We start from the raw sequence: 13,693 nt of genomic DNA on the forward strand, positions 1-13,693 counted from the left end.
AGAGGCAGAGGCAGAGGCAGAGGCAGAGGCAGAGGCAGGAGGATTTCTGAGTTCAAGGTCAGCCTGGTCTACAGAGTAAGTTCCAGGACAGCCAGAGCTACCCAGAGAAATCCTGCCTCGAAAAACCAAAAAAAAAAAAAACAAAAGAAAGAAAAAAAGAAAAAAGAAAGAAAGAAAGAAAGAAAGAAAGAAAGAAAGAAAGAAAGAGAGAAAGAAAGAAAGAAAATTAAACCTAGAAGAGTGTTATATTAGCTGGATTAAAAATTATTCTTTCATTAAAATCTGTGGTAAAATGGGTTTACATTCATGTTTTGCACTGTTTACACTGAAATTTTAAGATTGTGATCCATGGACAGAAAAGGTCATTTTCCAACATATCCATTAATCACAAGCATGATGAAATGTTTACACACAAAACACAAAGCTAGATTTTATAGTAATAAAACATGTGTTTTTAAAATTGGTCATGGAAACAACAGTCAAAGAAAATGCAAAATGCAAAAAGCTCCTAACACAAAACATCCAGGAAATCCAGGACACAGTAAGACCAAACCTAAGGATAATAGGTATAGAAGAGAGCTAAGATTCCCAACTTAAAGGGCCAGTAAATATCTTCAACAAAATTACAGAAGAAAACTTCCCAAACCTAAAGAAAGAGATACCCATGAACATACCAGAAGCGTACAGAACTCCAAATAGACTGGACCAGAAAAGAAAATTCTACCCATCACATGATAATCAAAACACCAAATGCATTAAACAAAGAAAGAATATTAAAAGCAGTAAGGGGAAAAGGTCAAGTAACATATAAAGGCAGACCTATTAGAATCACACCAGACTTCTCACCACAGACTATGAAATCTAGAAGACCCTGGGCAGATGTCATAGAGACCCTATGAGTACATAAATGCCAGCCCAGACTAAAACTCAATTACCCAACAAAACTCTCAGTTATAGATGGAGAAAACAAGATATTCCATGACAAAACCAAATTTACACAATATCTTTCCACAAATCCAGCCCTACAAAGGATAATAAATGGAAAACACCAACACAAGAAGGGAAATTACACCCTAGAAAAAGCAAGAAAGTAAAATCTTTCAACAAACCTAAAAGAAGATAGCCACACAAACATAATTCCACCTCTAACAACAAAAATTACAGAAAGTAGCAATCACTTTTCCTAAATATCTCTTAACATCAGTGGACTCAATTCCCCAATAAAAACACATAGACTTAAGGCGGGCGTGGTGGCGCACGCCTTTAATCCCAGCACTTGGGAGGCAGAGGCAGGCGGATCTCTGAGTTGAGGCCAGCCTAGTCTACAGAGTGAGTTCCAACACAACCAGGGCTACATAGAGAAACCCTGTCTCAAAACAAAAAAACAAACAAACAAACACACAAAAAAACATAGACTAATAGACTGGATATGTAAACAGGACCCAGCATTTTGCTGCATACAGGAAACACACATCAATGACAAAGACAGATACTACCTCAGAGTAAAAGGCTGGAAAACAAATTTCCAAGCAAATGGTCCCAAGAAACAAGCTGGAGTAGCCGTTCTAATATCGAATAAAATTGACTTTCAACCAAAAGTTATCAAAAAGGATAAGGAAGGACACTTCATACTGGTCAAAGGAAAAATCTACCAAGATGAACTCTCATTTCTGAACATCTACACTCCAAATGCAAGGGCACCCACATTCATAAAAGAAACTTTAATATTGAATGGCCTAGAAGCACCTAAAGAAATGTTCAACATCCTCAGTCATCAGGGAAATGCAAATCAAAACGACTCTGATATTCTACCTCATACCAGTCAGAATGACTAAAATCAAAAACTCAGGTGACAGCAGATGTGGAGAAAGAGGAGCACTCCTCCACTGCTGGTGGGATTGCAAGCTGGTACAACCACTCTGGAAATCAGTTTGGTAGTTCTTCAGAAAACTGGGCATAGTACTACCTGAGGACCCAGGAATATCACTCCTGGGCATATACCCAGAAGATGCTCCAACATATAACAAGAACACATTGTCCACTATGTTCATAGCAGCCTTATTTATAATAGCCAGAAGCTGGAAAGAACCCAGATATCCCTCAACAGAGGAATGGATACAGAAAATGTGGTACATTTACACAATGGAGTACTACTCAGCTATTAAAAACAATGAATTCATGAAATTCTTGGGCAAATAGATGGGATTAGAAAATATCCTGAGTGAGGAAACCCAATCACAAAAGAACACACATGGTATACACTCACTGACAGGCATATATTAGCCCAAAAGCTCCAAATAACCAAGATACAATTCACAGACCACATGAAGCTCAAGAAGGAAGACCAAAGTGTGGTTGCTTTGGTCCTTTTTAGAAGGAGAACAAAATACACACAGGAGCAAATATGGATATAAAGTGTAGAGCAGAGATGAAGGAAAGGTCAACCAGGAACTGTCCTAACTGGGGATTCATCCCATATACAATTACCAAACCCAGGCACTATTGTGGATGCCAAGAAGTACATGTTGAAAGGGGCCTGATATGGTTGCTCCTGAGAGGCCCTGCCAGAGCCTTACAAATACAGAGGCAGGTGCTCACAGCCAACCATTGAACTGAGCATGGGGTCCCCAATACAGGAGTTAGAGAAAAGACTGGAGGAGTTGAAGGGGTTTGCAACCCCATAGGAAGAACAACAATATCAACCAACCAGACACCCCAGAGCTTCCAGGGGCCAAGCCATCAACAAAAGAGTACACATGGCTCCAGCTGCATATGTAGCAGAGTATGGCCTTGTCGTGCATCAATGGGAGGAGAGGTCCTTGGTCCTATGAAGGCTCGATAGATGCCCCAGTGTAGGGGAATCGAGGGTGGGGAGGTGGGAGTGGGTGGGTGGAGGAACACCCTCATAGAAGGAGGGGGAAGGGAGGATGGGATAGGGGGTTTCTGGGAGGGGGGGAACTGGGAAAGGAGATAACATTTGAAATGTGAATAAAGAAAATATCCAATAAAAAAGAAAAAAAGAAAAAAAATTGGTCATGGAAAAATACATGCAAAAATGCAAATAATATTAAGTCACAAAAAAAAATAAAATGTGAGGGTAGTATTAGAATTCAAAGAACGGTCCACTGAATTACCACACTCTGTGGACCTACATAGATGACAGGCAAGCCACAAGGCAAGGTTTTCAGACACTCAGAAAGCTGGAGATTCTAAGTCCAAGTGAGATTGAAAGGTAATGGCTGATGGGAAGAACCCTGATCACCATCCAGCAAACAAAACCAGCCATCCTCCAGACTTATTCACCCACAGGTTGTCCTACCATGCCCAATGCTAAAAGCAAATGACTACTGCCTGAGCCAGAGGGGTCTAAGTATAGATAGAAAGGAGGCAGCAGACTCCAGAGTCCCAGGATCTGGTAGACTGGTTTTAAAAGAATATTCCTGGACTGTAAAGTGTATAAAACACAGTAGATCAAGGACCCTGAGACAGAAAAATAGCATATGCACACCAGATAGCCTTGGTTCACTTCAATTCTCTCTTTCATGAAACCTCCTGCTTCCCTCTGAATTCCTCCAGAAACAACTTCAGGCAGCCAGAACTCGTTAACAAATGAGCAAAGTTAGCCCACAAGATTGACTCCATTTGCTATCTCCACTGGAAGCTCTGTTTACTTGACACATGACAAGCCCACTCAGAAGTAAGCTGCGGGAAGAATATCGCGATTTATTAATATCGAACGGTGATCAGGTCGAAGATGAACAGAACCGGCTAGACTCCTCTTGAGAGGAAAATCTAGATCCACCACAGTACAATCTCACCTTGTTTTGGGAGATGATTGAGTTAAACAAGAACTTTGAAACAGCCAGGGCTTGGTTCTAGAAATAACCTACCGTAATATCGTTCTAAAAATTTCTCAGACAGGGATAGCAAGAAAGCTGAGCAGGTAAAAAAAAAAGCACTTGCCACACAAGCTATATATACAACCTGCATTTGATTGCTGGAACCCACAGTGGCAGGAGAGACTGTCACGAGCTAGAACTCTGACATCCACATACATGCCATGGAATGCTCATGCCTCCTGAACAACAACAACAACAACAATAATAATAATAAATATTGTTATTATTATTATTTAAAATCCCAGAGACATTCAAATTAGGTAGGACCTTATAGACAGCAATGTGTGTTATGTCAACCAAGTTAAATTGAGCAAGGAAAAGTAACAGTTTATAACTATATGTTAATACAGTACTTTGCCCTTTTATTTCTTCTTCATTGTTATTGAAAATAAATCCAGGTCAGGCCTAGTGCTTTAAGTCTATCATCCCAGCATGCAGAGTTGAGGTAGAAGGATCACACGTTTCAGGCCAGCCTAGACTATAACATTTGCATGGGGAAACCCTATTGAATATAAAAGTAGAAACATACAAACAAACAAAAAGAAACCTCCAAGATAAATCACTGCATCAAATAATACCATGTCATCCTGTCTATACATGTGTTAGATCAAATTATTAAAAAGTTATGTATTAATATCATTGTGTTATAGCAGTGTAATTGTCTATTTAAAAGTATTGCCTGGTTTACAAAACATAGATTATGACTTAGCTACTTTGCACATGGCAAGTGTGAGATTCCCTTCTATTTAACTTCAGTTTATTGCAAGGTCTCATCAAGGAGCAGAGTTAGTGTCAGAGAAAGACGGGAAGCTCAAGACTGGCTCTGCCCTGCACAAGGAAGTAATAAACCAAAAATTGACAGCCCCAGGACAAAATGCTTTAAGCAAAGCAAACGAACTGAACCGACTTAAATATGAGGACCAGCCTTGACTTGAAAACCCACCCTCTTATAAGTGCTGCTCTCTGGACTTCTCTCAAGACTATTTTTAAATTCTCGAACATACCTTTCTAATTTAAGAGACAAACTCACTAAGACTTGAATTTGATTGCACTTCCCTCCATTTCCCAAAGCCTAGAAAAGTGCTTTGGATGGAAATTCTAGCATAAAAATCAGTTGTAATCAGCATGCCGCTATCTCTGCTTAGTCGGGGTTATTTGATCAGCAAGCCTGCAAGTTTTGGAGTATAGAACCAGCACACGGGAACTTGTGGGAGTAGAGCCCAGCATCACATTCCCAGAGATGTCTCAGTAGATCTGCTGTGGAGCCCAGGAGTCTATAGTAGGAACCCTCTCAAACACCAGATGATCTCATTTAAGCCTGGCGTGTTTACTAGCCACTCAGAATACGACAGCAAGAGTCACAGTGGATGTCACATTGTTACATTGTGTTCAAGAATTGAGGCATACCTATCTGATAAGTTGTGAGAACCAACTGTGGGAGGAGTACAGAAAACTCCAGCTTAAGAAAGGCGTCCTGAAAGAAGATGACATTTGACCTCAGTCTTGAGACCAAATAAAAATCTAATTAAGAAGAGGGAACGAGCCAGGTGGTGGTGGCACATGCCTTTAATCCCAGCACTTGGAAGGCAGAGGCAGGCAGAGTTCTGAGTTCGAGGCCAGCCTGGTCAACAAAGTGAGTTCCAGAACAGTCAAGCCCAGGATGATCAGCTGGTGTGGTTTGGAACTCTGGATCAAATTTTGTTGCCATATTTATTTGCCAGGTGGCTTGATAGATGATAAGCCTAGGTTTGTTATGCTATATTCAGACAATTCATGGGAGAATTGGTTCGAGACAAGGAAACTACGGTCAGGTCCAGCTTTTAGGATGCTTCCCATGATGTGCATCCTCAAAACATTTCAGCTTCCTTCCATGTTGGTGTTTAAAACCAATATAGCTACCGTTCTGGGAGTAATTGATAGGATCATCCAGCTTGATCCTGAACTTGAGAGCTGACGTGGAAAGACCAAAAGTGTGTCATGCTGCACTCTGTCTACACTTACCATCAATAAACTAACTTCTCAGAACCAGGCAAGGATTCCAGTGGAAGGTCTGGGACACAAACCAGCCACAAAACCTGTGACCTCCATTTGGTCCTGCCTACAAGATGTGCTGGATAAAGGTGAAGTGGAAATTATGGGAGTGGCCAACCAATGACTGGTCCAGCTTGAGACCCAAGTCACTAGAGGGCGTTGATCCCAGACAGCGCCTGGAGGGTCAGGAACCAGAGGCTGGATAGCCCAGAGAAAATGACAAAAATCACTAAAATTGTGACAAAAAATATCACTAAAATATTGAGACAAATACTCTGGGGAAAGTGATTAATAACTGCGAATTTTTTTCCCATCAGTGTTAGCATCTGTTTACATGTGTTTTCAGGATGAAATCAGAAATCCAGGTTAGCTGGAGTTGTATCATTTCAGCTTCATGGAAGTTCAGTTAATCAGGTAACTTAAAAATCTTTAAAAATCTACAAATTAATTAAGAAATGTAAACACAGACAGAGCTAGATAATGGGTAGAAGAGAAGTCAAAACTTGTGAGTTTGCCTTCAGGTAACTATAACCATATGGGGTCTTCATCACTAACAAGTTTACAGCCACTAAAATTGATGCTGTCATCTCTCCAATCCAGGCGCATCTGCCTGGATCTGTTACAGTCCACCCTCCATCTTCCATCCTTCTGTCACATATGTTGAGTACTAAGTTCCACAATGGCCTGTCCCAGCACCAGCCGAAGAAGCCTTAGTGCTAACTTTTATTCGAGGTTACTATCTTATATAATGTTTATCTGTCAGTCACATGTCATGATCTCAGAGGTGACAGCATTTCGCACTACTCGTGAAGCACGGTTTAATTCCTGTGTGTATAAAAGACACTCAGATATTTGATCCGTAGAAAGAGCTATATTTGGCTCCTGGCTTCAACTGTTACCTTTCTTTCCTTCCCAAAGTGACGATGGGTCTTTTGATTATAGGGAGCAGAGGAAGGTGGTTATCAAAGGGGGTTCCATTGTACGCTGTTTTTGAAGTATCAGCAGCGATCAGAGCTCTCTCAGACAACTAACTAGGCAGGGAATATGCTTGCCCTGCCTTCCTACAGCAAGACTGAGAGGCTCTCAGTTCTACCTTATTGCTAAGTGAACGCCTCACCACCATCCAGGGAAACTACGTGCTCTGGGAACAGCTAGCTCTCTTTTCCTTAACTGGCTTACGAAGGTTAAAATAGAGTAGTTACAGAACTCTGTTAGCAGAACTCCGAGTGCCACTCTCTGCATGTCCTGGCTAGTCTTATGTCAACTTGACACCAGCTCAAGTTATCTGAAAAGAGGCAACCTCAACTGAGATAATGCTGCCATAATACCCAACTATAGGATGTTTTCTTAATTAGTGATTGATGGGGGAGGGCCCAGCCTATTGTGGGTGGTACCATGCCTGGGTTCATACTCCCGAGTTCTGTAGGAAAGAAAACAGGCTGAGCAAGCCATGGGAAACAAGCCAGTAAGCAACACTCCTCTATGGCCTCTGCATCAGCTCCTGCCTCCAGGTTCCTGCCTTGCTTGAGTTCTTGTGCTATTAAGCCAAACAAACAAACCCTTTTCCCAAGTCCTGCTGTTTCATGATAGCCACAATAACCATGCCTAAGACTTTGTATCACAACAGTAGCGCATAGTTTAAGACATTGTATCCTAACAGTGCAGAGTTTTTATTTCCTAGCTAGCACTGCCACGTATGGTAACAAGCTTAGACAAATAATAAAAACCAGTTTTCAGGTAATAATAGTAAATCACAGGGTCAGAATTAGCACCCAGGACGCTGACGTCGGAGTTCAAATGATACCACCTCCTAAGGTGGCAAGAGTTCTCAACACCACAGAAAGGAAATGAACTTGCCTGAAGCTATCAAGTTGTCAAGTACTCGTGCCCAAAAGTAGAAATTACATTCCAGTTTAGTAAGAAACACACAATGAATTGAACCTAGACAACTCAAATAATAGACTCGGCCTGGACAAGCTTATTAGAAATACTTGATACTAAGTGTTCCTTTCTCTTTATGATTTTCCGATTTTTTTTTCCCTATTTGAAACTTTTTTTTTAAGTTCCAAAAAGTAACCCCAGATAGAAGAAAGACACCAGGGGCTTGAGTAGGAAGCTAAAACAAACTGGTTTAAGCCAGTGCACTTCAGGATCCCAGCATACCTACAGCAAAGCATTAGCAGGGTTGGTACAGGAGACCAGGACTATCTCACCTCACTCCGAAGGAACTATAGGCTATTCAGAGTTGATGTGCCTTGTCTGTTTAGGGTCCTCCAGATGCTGCAGGATTTCAAACAAATGACAGACCTCTAAAAGATGCTGAGATAGTGGAATTCCTGCCCACCCACTGCCCACTGTGTTATCCAGTGTTAGGTAACAGTCACCTAATATTAAAGCCAGCTTCAGAGAGAAGAGATTCACCTACAAATTGTGCCACAGGAGTCTGCCAGGCAGCTGCAAACTGGAAGGAGCCTAGTGTTGCATTCAAAGCAGTTACCCCAATAACCCCAGGGCTTGTGTCTGATGTCATGAACTTTCACATTCTGAGGTGAATCAGAGCAAATCCTATGTTACCCCAGGGTTTTCCCCCACCAAAGAACATGACCACTTGGGGAATGGGTGCTAAAACTTGAATTTCCAAGAAACTTTAGTTTCAGGGCAGGAATGTTCAACCTGTGGGTCACGACCCCTCTGTGAGTCACATGACCCTTTCACGGGGCTCACCTAGGGCCATCAGAAAACACAGATATTTACATTAGGATTTGTAACCGTAGCAAAAATACAGCTATAAAGCAGCAACAAAAATAATTTTAACATGGGGGGGGAGTCACCAATACATGGGAAACTGTATTAAATGGTCACAGCATTAAGAAAGCTGAGAACCTATGTTTTAGAGGCATTAAAACTTCAGGGTTTGTTTACAACAAAAATCACTCATGCTTATTAAAGTCACAACGATCTTTCCTTACAGAAAGGCTAAGAACATGCGAGGGCATTTAAAAACACGGGGCGTAGAGGGGTAGGAGTGAAGTTTTCCAACGAGAACAGTAAAAGGGAGTATTCAGCCTGGAAGTGGGCACCTGGGTACGTGCAATGTAGTATTCTTAATATAGCCGACCATCTAATTCCCCAAAACTGGGGCAGCGCAGCTATTCTACCTAACTTACTGAGGATCTGGCCCAGGGAGCATCAGGAAGGGAGTCTGAAACTGGCAGTCCTTGAGAGTTGCTGAAAGCATTCTGATGTCTACCGGCGGGCAGAAAATAAGTCGTGACTTCTCAATTCTTAGGTAAGCCTCTGCCAGGAAGACTGAACCTGGAACCGCTACAGGCCTAGGGTAAACGTCCCGGAAGGGTGGAGGGTAAGGAAGCTGGATGGTTCCAGGAAGTGAGTGGGGAGGAGGAAGCTGTGGAACTGGAGCTGAGCCCACTGCTTGGCTTCCCAGACGCCTGGCGGAGGGAGTCCCTGGCCAAGGTGCGCAGCATCACGCGCGCTCTTGGCAGGACTGACCCTTCAGTTCCCGTCATCACTGAACCTCTGGCCCTGATTGCGGTTGTTTAAAATAAATAAATAAATAATTTTTAAAAAGGTTGCGAAGTGGGCGGCGGCTAGGGTTACTGTAGCTGAGTCACAGCTTTGCCAACTTTCACAACATTTCCCAGAAAGAAAGAAAGAAAGAAAGAAAGAAAGAAAGAAAGAAAGAAAGAAAGAAAGAAAAAAAAAAAAAGACTCAGCCCCAAAGCCCACCACTCTCGCCCCCAGTTCTGTGTCATTTGACCCTCGGGGTGGGGGGTGGGGGAAGGTAACCTCAGCCGCCAGTACCACAACTAGTCCCCCGCTCAGCATGCAACTTCTCACCAGCGCCAAGCCTCGTGGTACCTGGAGCGCTAGCCAAGTGCCACCAAGCTCGGATGGAAGGAAGAAAAGAGAGCCGCGTCCTCACCTGCAGGACACCGACACCTCCACTCGTGTGGCGGGGATGGCCGCACTCAGCTGGTTCAAGTCCCCGATGCCCGTGGCGCTGGTGTAGCGGCTGTCCATCTCGAGCGGAGGAGCGGATCACTTGTCCCGAGCCCACATCCAAGCTGCGGCGGGCTGAGCGCTGCTCGCCGAGCTCCGCACCGACGGGAAGGGGTGAGGGTGGAGGCAGAGGAAGGAGGCGGAGGCGGCGCGGGAAGGGGAGGGAGGAGGCGGACCTCGTCGCGAATCCGGCGACCGAGCCAGTCCTGGCAAAGCCGCCTCGGTCTCCCAAGTGGCGCTCCGGGCTGCTCCTGCCCTGGGGCAGCCCCCGGGCGGTGACTGGGTCTGCAGCTCCGGGGCTCTGGGCGTAGGGCGCAGAGACAGTAGGTGACCCGGACAGACACCGCGCCGTCTAGTGGGAGAGCCCAGGGCGCCGGTGATTGCCCCCCGCCCCAGCTGATATGCTCCCCACTTCAGGCTACTGGACTGATGTGGCCTCCAGCCTTTGACTCCTGGTGCAGAGGGGCGTGCCAATCTATGGGGCAAGCTTGGGTGGAGTGGACGCTGTTGGGACAATCGTAGCGTTATAAGAGAGGAGGTTTCAATGCGTCTGCCATCCCCTGCAACTTTTAGGCGAGGGTCTCCTTAAGGCAAGATCGGCGCCTTGCAACGCACTTGCCAAACCGCAGGGATTTCTGCCCTGAGGCCCGGGAGGTCGTAATAATAACTTATAATCTAGCTCCTTCTCCTCAATCCTGCTCTTCAAGACCTGAAAGCAGGACAGCGTAAAGCAGATGAGCAGCTCGGGTGACCGGGGAGTTTAGCAAATAGATTCCTGGCGGCGCGACTGGGAGTGGGCAAGACGCGGGGCGCCGCCGCAGCTTGCCGGGCAACCCCCACTTTCCTGCGCACACCTGACCCAAGGCGTCACTGCAGGTCTTCTGACGATAGCCGCCAGGGGGCGATGGAGAGCAGTGCGCCCAGTCTCAGGAGGGAGCGTGGCTGGCTATAGCCCTGGCTCACCTGGAGAACCTGGGCTTGTAACTGGTCTCCCTTGTGGTTATTTTAATCCACTTGGAGCCGCTCCCTTAGAATCTGTGTGGCTTCAGGGGAAATAGAGTGCAGATGCTTGCCGCTCTTCCCTGCCCCAAGTGTTTGCGTCACTTTGGTCTTGTTTGCTTTCCCTGGTCGCCCCGCCCTCCCTTCACCACCCCTTAAATCCACCAGTTCTGTTTTTCTTTCTCTTCCTCCTATCACAAATTAAACTGCAGCCGATGACTAGAATTTTCCCTCAAACTCTCTTATTGATGCCTGAAATTGATTTGGTGGAGGAGGTCTAGAGGGTTTTTTTTTTTTTTTTTAAGCTAACTAGAATTTTATTTTGCAGGCACCTCCTGAAGAAATAAAAGGTAAGGACTTTAGTGCTCAACCCAGAGGCCTTCTCCGAATTTTCCACTTTATCGATGTCCATATGTGTGTGTATCTCAATGCATTTATTTACATGCACAATAGCATGCAGGTATTTAAAGTGTGCCCTCTGATGGATTACAATCAGTATCTACCAGCTAAACCATCACCATACCAAAATAATAATCCATTCCCTCGCCCCAAAAGCTTCTTGTCTCTTTTGTAATCAATCCCTGCTTTCGCCATTAAAACAACACTTCATCTTTAACTTAAATACCACAGAATATGGCACGCTCCATGCTTAACCCGGTTTCTTTCCGTCTGTAAAATTCTTTGCAGTTTCATCTGCGATAGCAGGTGCATCAATAGTGAATGATCTTTCACTTTTAGAGACTTGCCACAAATTGGTCACCCACTCATCTTGATGAACAATGTACTTGCTCCTGGGTTTGGGCTATTACATACGAGACTGCTGTGAATGCTGGCATATCGGTCTTTTGTGGGCGTAAGCTTTCATCACAATGGGCAAGTAGAAATAGAATAGCCAGATGAAAGTGGAAGAGTACACGTAATTTCTTAAGAAATTACTGAATTGTTTTTAGAAAATAGTTTTACTATTTTCTATCCTAAAGTAATATATGATGGCCAATTTTATCTATGACAATTTTTTTGTTTGCTGTTTTGGTTTAGTTTATGCCCATGTCAATGCTAAAAACCCTTGGCCCATATATATATATATATATATATATATATATANGCCCATGTCAATGCTAAAAACCCTTGGCCCATATATATATATATATATATATATATATATACATATACATATATATATATACATATATAAAAATATATTTTGTTTTCTTCTTGTAATTTTAGTTTCAGAATTTACATTTGGGTCTATGGCTTCTTTTAAAGAATGTTTAAAAATTATCTTAAAGTAATCTTTGCCAAAAAAATCAACATAACAAATAAGTTCACCCTTGGACACTGCCTTGTTCTGTTGACCTGTTTGTCTCTGTTTAAACCAGAATCAGAGTGTCTTAACTACTACGGCAACAGAATATTTTTAATTGGGTACTGATTAAAAATGATTCCTTTCAAAAGAGTTGGGCCACTTTAAAATGTTTGTATTTTCCTCACAGAATTCAGATTCACCTTGACAATGTCTATAAAAATTCCTAAATTTTTAATTGAGCTTATGTTTATCCTAGACATCGTCCCTAATAGAGAGGAACTGGCATCTTAGCAGAATTCATCTTCTGACCGGAAACACTGTACAATTTGCCATGTTTTTTAGGCCTTCCTTAATATGTGTCAGGTTTGAATTGTTGGTACCATAGGAAGAGACTGGAGGAAGCACAGTGAGGCAGAGGCTGAAGCTGCTCTGTACACTCCTGGGGAACTCTAGACAGATGCAACCTCTGACAGAGCAGGAGTTCACACTTGACACTTTGGAGAGAGTGTGGCCCTGGGTGTCAGTCAGGCTTACAACTTTCAGTTCTGTGAGAGCAAGCTCCATTGTTTGAAGCCTGCCAGTTTGTGGCCATATTGCCTCAACCTTAGGAAAGGTAAACACTGGGTGGAAATGTTAATTCCATGCCGATTGTGTAACCTCAATACTAATGAGCATAGCCTACAGAGGCAAGCTTCGATGATAGAGCAAAGAATATGTGGAGTACAGCTTCCCATTAATAAATCCGACCCGAGCACAGAACTACAATCATTAAAAATAAATGTATCAGTGTGAACTTTAGCTTTTCTACCTGTGCTTTTCTTTAGAAAATGTACTAACAGCATGTGTTAAAACGCATTCAGGTAAACAATATGTGTAGCCTTGTGATGTGCTAAAAGCAAAGATGAATTATTCACCAGAGCAGTCATTTGGCAAACACTGCCTGGATGTCCCCCTCGGCATTGGACACTGTTAGATCTGAAAGAGGAAATAAATGAGCAGATAAGGACCTTGTAGGGTGTCTTAGTTAGGGTTTTTACTGCTGTGAACAGACACCATGACCAAGGCAACTCTTAGAAGGACAACATTAAATTGGGGCTGGCTTACAGGTTCAGAAGCTCAGTCCATTATCATCAAGGTGGGAGCAGGGTAGCATCCAGACAGGCCTGGTGCAGGAGAAGTTGAGAGTTCTACATCTTAATCTGAAGGCTGTTAGCAGAATACTGACTTCCAGGCAGCTAAAATGAAGGTACCAAAGCCCAGGACCACAATGGCCACACCTACTAACAGTGCCCAAGCATATACCAACCATCATATAGGGATTATATCAATTGAATCATTCCATTTCTGCCATGTCTTTGATTACGTGTCATTATCCATTATTTTAGGAGCATGTGTTGATAAAATAAGATAAGGAGAAGCTAGTGGGGGAAAGATGCAG

At 43.4% G+C, this 13,693-nt stretch overlaps 1 protein-coding gene across 3 annotated transcripts in view; it reads right to left on the reverse strand.

Annotated features, from left to right (window-relative positions):
* The window catches only part of Cpne8 (copine 8), a 187,679-nt gene extending 177,531 nt beyond the window's left edge, over window positions 1–10,148 (reverse strand). The window contains exon 1 of one of the 3 annotated variants that reach the window (XM_029469851.1): window positions 9,874–10,148. Coding sequence is in view for 2 of the 3 variants with exons in the window: in XM_021183655.2 (XP_021039314.1) it covers window positions 9,874–9,971 (98 nt within the window). In the remaining variant the exon portion in view is untranslated. Of the gene's footprint in view, window positions 1–9,097; window positions 9,161–9,873 lie in introns of those variants that run through there. The other 2 variants (XM_021183655.2, XM_029469850.1) reach the window with 2 other exon arrangements.
* Between the last annotated feature and the right edge of the window lie 3,545 nt (window positions 10,149–13,693).

This window comes from Mus caroli, chromosome 15 (genome assembly GCF_900094665.2).
Source record: "Mus caroli chromosome 15, CAROLI_EIJ_v1.1, whole genome shotgun sequence".
In the NCBI taxonomy this organism is placed as follows: domain Eukaryota; kingdom Metazoa; phylum Chordata; class Mammalia; order Rodentia; family Muridae; genus Mus; species Mus caroli.